Source organism: Lolium rigidum, chromosome 7 (genome assembly GCF_022539505.1).
Source record: "Lolium rigidum isolate FL_2022 chromosome 7, APGP_CSIRO_Lrig_0.1, whole genome shotgun sequence".
NCBI classification, from domain to species: Eukaryota; Viridiplantae; Streptophyta; class Magnoliopsida; order Poales; family Poaceae; genus Lolium; species Lolium rigidum.
In genome coordinates, this window is record NC_061514.1 from 280,789,067 (window position 1) to 280,791,589 (window position 2,523).

Here is a 2,523-nt window from a genome sequence, read left to right on the forward strand (position 1 = left end):
TAAGACAGATCGGGTTCCTCGCATCTTTGGCTTCACCACCGTTCCATGCCTCATTGACAAGCTCAAGGAAGCCTTCCTTAGAAATCTTTTGCACTTGTAAGCATTGAACACCCTGGACAAAAGAAGTGGGCAGTGTTCTAAAACATTTGAGGATATACCTTGAAAGAATACCACTCGACTGACCCGAGAACCCCGCCGATCTTGCTAAGAGTGGTGCTCCGCTTGTCGTTCATCCAATTGAAAGCTCGACCATTCAGGAGTATATCGTTGAGTAAGAGATCATCAACTAACTTGTGCAATTTCCCCGTCATATATAGGCCTAGTGAGGTTCTTCCGGTTACTTTTGTCTTTGGCCTCCAGAAGAAGATTGAATTCTCCGATGAATCCATGATAGCCCATGATAGTCCATTTCTGGAGATCATGCATTTTGTTTCAAGATTTCTCGATGCAAGGATCAACATGTATTTCACACTCTACACAGGCGATGCATTTATGTACCGCACGCAACATCTTAGGATCTTACAAAAGAATCCTTGAAACGAATACCCGGAGATGATACTTTGGTCAGAAAGAAGAACAAATTGAGCCTAAAGTTCAGGCTTCTCTGTCTGCTCTCACGACCGCCGCCGCTCTGGACGCCGCCTTCTCCATCCGAAACCTCCTGAAGTCGGCGACGAGGCCGACGTCCACGTCCCGCTTCATCCTCTCGGCAAGGGTCGACAGAACCTGCACAATCCAACCTTTCAGATCTTCTCGGAACTAACGATACTAATCTTCTCGGAAATAACAGATGAATATATCTTACCGACTCGGCGACGCCTCGCAGGACACCCTCCGGCACGATCCGCAGGGGCGGCGGGAGGGCGACGGTGATGGAGATCTCGAGGTGGCCTCTCAGCCGGGAGCCGCGGCGCCGGCCCCTGTCCGCGTAGAGCGACCCCCGCACACCGAGGTCGAAGCTCGCCGGCGCGTAGCCGCTCTCCAGCCCCCTCAGCTCCCACTCCGTCTGCATCCACAATCCAAAAGCACGCACTTCAGTTCACCCAGTGTGCCAGTCCAACATTCTGTGCATAGATAGATGAGCGTATGTGTGTATATGCACGCACGATTCGGAGCTCGAGCACGCCGCCGCGGTTGCGCAGCTGCATGACGACGACGGGGCGCACGGTGATGAGGAGGAACTCCAGCGGCAGCATCTGGATCCGCCACTCCTCCTGCACCAACACAGAATCCAATCGATCCATCAGCCGCGACACCGCCGCCGCTCTACATTAGAATTCTTCGGTAAGTAATTTACATCGCTCAGCCGCTGGCTTCTGCTCTCGTCGGGGAACATGGCGCGGAAGACGCGCGGGCGGTCCTGGAGGTACTCGTCGAACGACACCTGCGGAAAGAAAACCGCATGATTTGAGCTGTAATTTCCCAAATCCCCAATGCGGAATTGCGGAGATCGATGCCGACGCTTACCCCGGGGGGTTCGTAGAGGGGCATGTCGGTGTCGATGCTGGAGGAGTACGTGACGGCGTCCGGCGAGGCCGAAGACGGCGCCCCGGCCCCCGCCGCCCGGGAAGTGGTTGTGACGGCGTGCCGCGGCGCCCACGGCTGTGGCGGAGCGCCGGTGGTAGAAACCCTTTTGGCGCAGACCAGCCTCGCGCGTGAGGCGGCAGGCAGCGGCCATGGAAGGTGGTGGCTTCGAGCTGTGCTCGACGCCGCGGCGAAGCCCGTGGCCATGGCCGGTCGTAGTGCTCTGCCCATGGCTAGGGGCTAAGCTGGCTGGCGCGCCGCAACGGAGACCACTCCTTCGGCTTTCCTCACGTGACGGGTCGGGAGTGGGGACATGCCGTAGTAACCAGACTGTATGCAGATTGGCCCATTAGGCCTGTGGCATCGTTTCGCATAAGGTTTTTCAATATGGCCTCGGCCCATTAAGACTTTCTTTGACCACCTTCACCAGCGAGATGAGTAGGGATGTAATAATTTTCGCTTCAAATCCGCATCCGTATTTTAGGAATCCGCCATGCAGATATTGGTCAAGCGAATATCCGACGGATACGGTAACGGATATGATATTGATAAAATATGACGGTTACGGATTATCCGGCACTTTTTGCGGATAATCCGACAAAATTTGTCCAGCCCCAACCCCAAATACCTAGACAACTCTATGGATCCAACTATACATGTTGTATCCACCGGCAAGTTGGTTTGTTATACAAACAAGTGTGCAGCTTTGGATATAGTCTAGTGTTACACTTTTGGCTTACATTTTTACATAAAAGAAACATATTTCTCATTTTATGTGTATTTTATCGAATATCCGCTTTCGATCCGAGTCCGCTCCGAATCCGTTCCATATCCGCAATCCGATATAATCCGCATTTGAATTCGTATCCAATCATTATCCGCTCCGGTCCGAATCCGTCAAAAGGATATGGTAATAGCAATATCCAATCCGATCCGATCCGTTTACACCCCTAGAGATGAGGAAAACCCTATGCATCACCCGCTGCAGCGCTCCATCAA

At 53.1% G+C, this 2,523-nt stretch overlaps 1 protein-coding gene across 1 annotated transcript; it reads right to left on the bottom strand.

Moving 5' to 3' along the window:
• Window positions 1–363: 363 nt before the first annotated feature.
• Window positions 364–1,731, bottom strand: LOC124672831. The gene is made up of 5 exons (XM_047208997.1): window positions 1,468–1,731; window positions 1,298–1,384; window positions 1,107–1,214; window positions 806–1,006; window positions 364–726 (listed from the first exon to the last, which is right to left on the bottom strand). The coding sequence occupies exons 1-5, from the start codon at window positions 1,729–1,731 to the stop codon at window positions 595–597; spliced, it is 792 nt and encodes a 263-aa protein (XP_047064953.1). The 3' UTR covers window positions 364–594.
• Window positions 1,732–2,523: the final 792 nt, after the last annotated feature.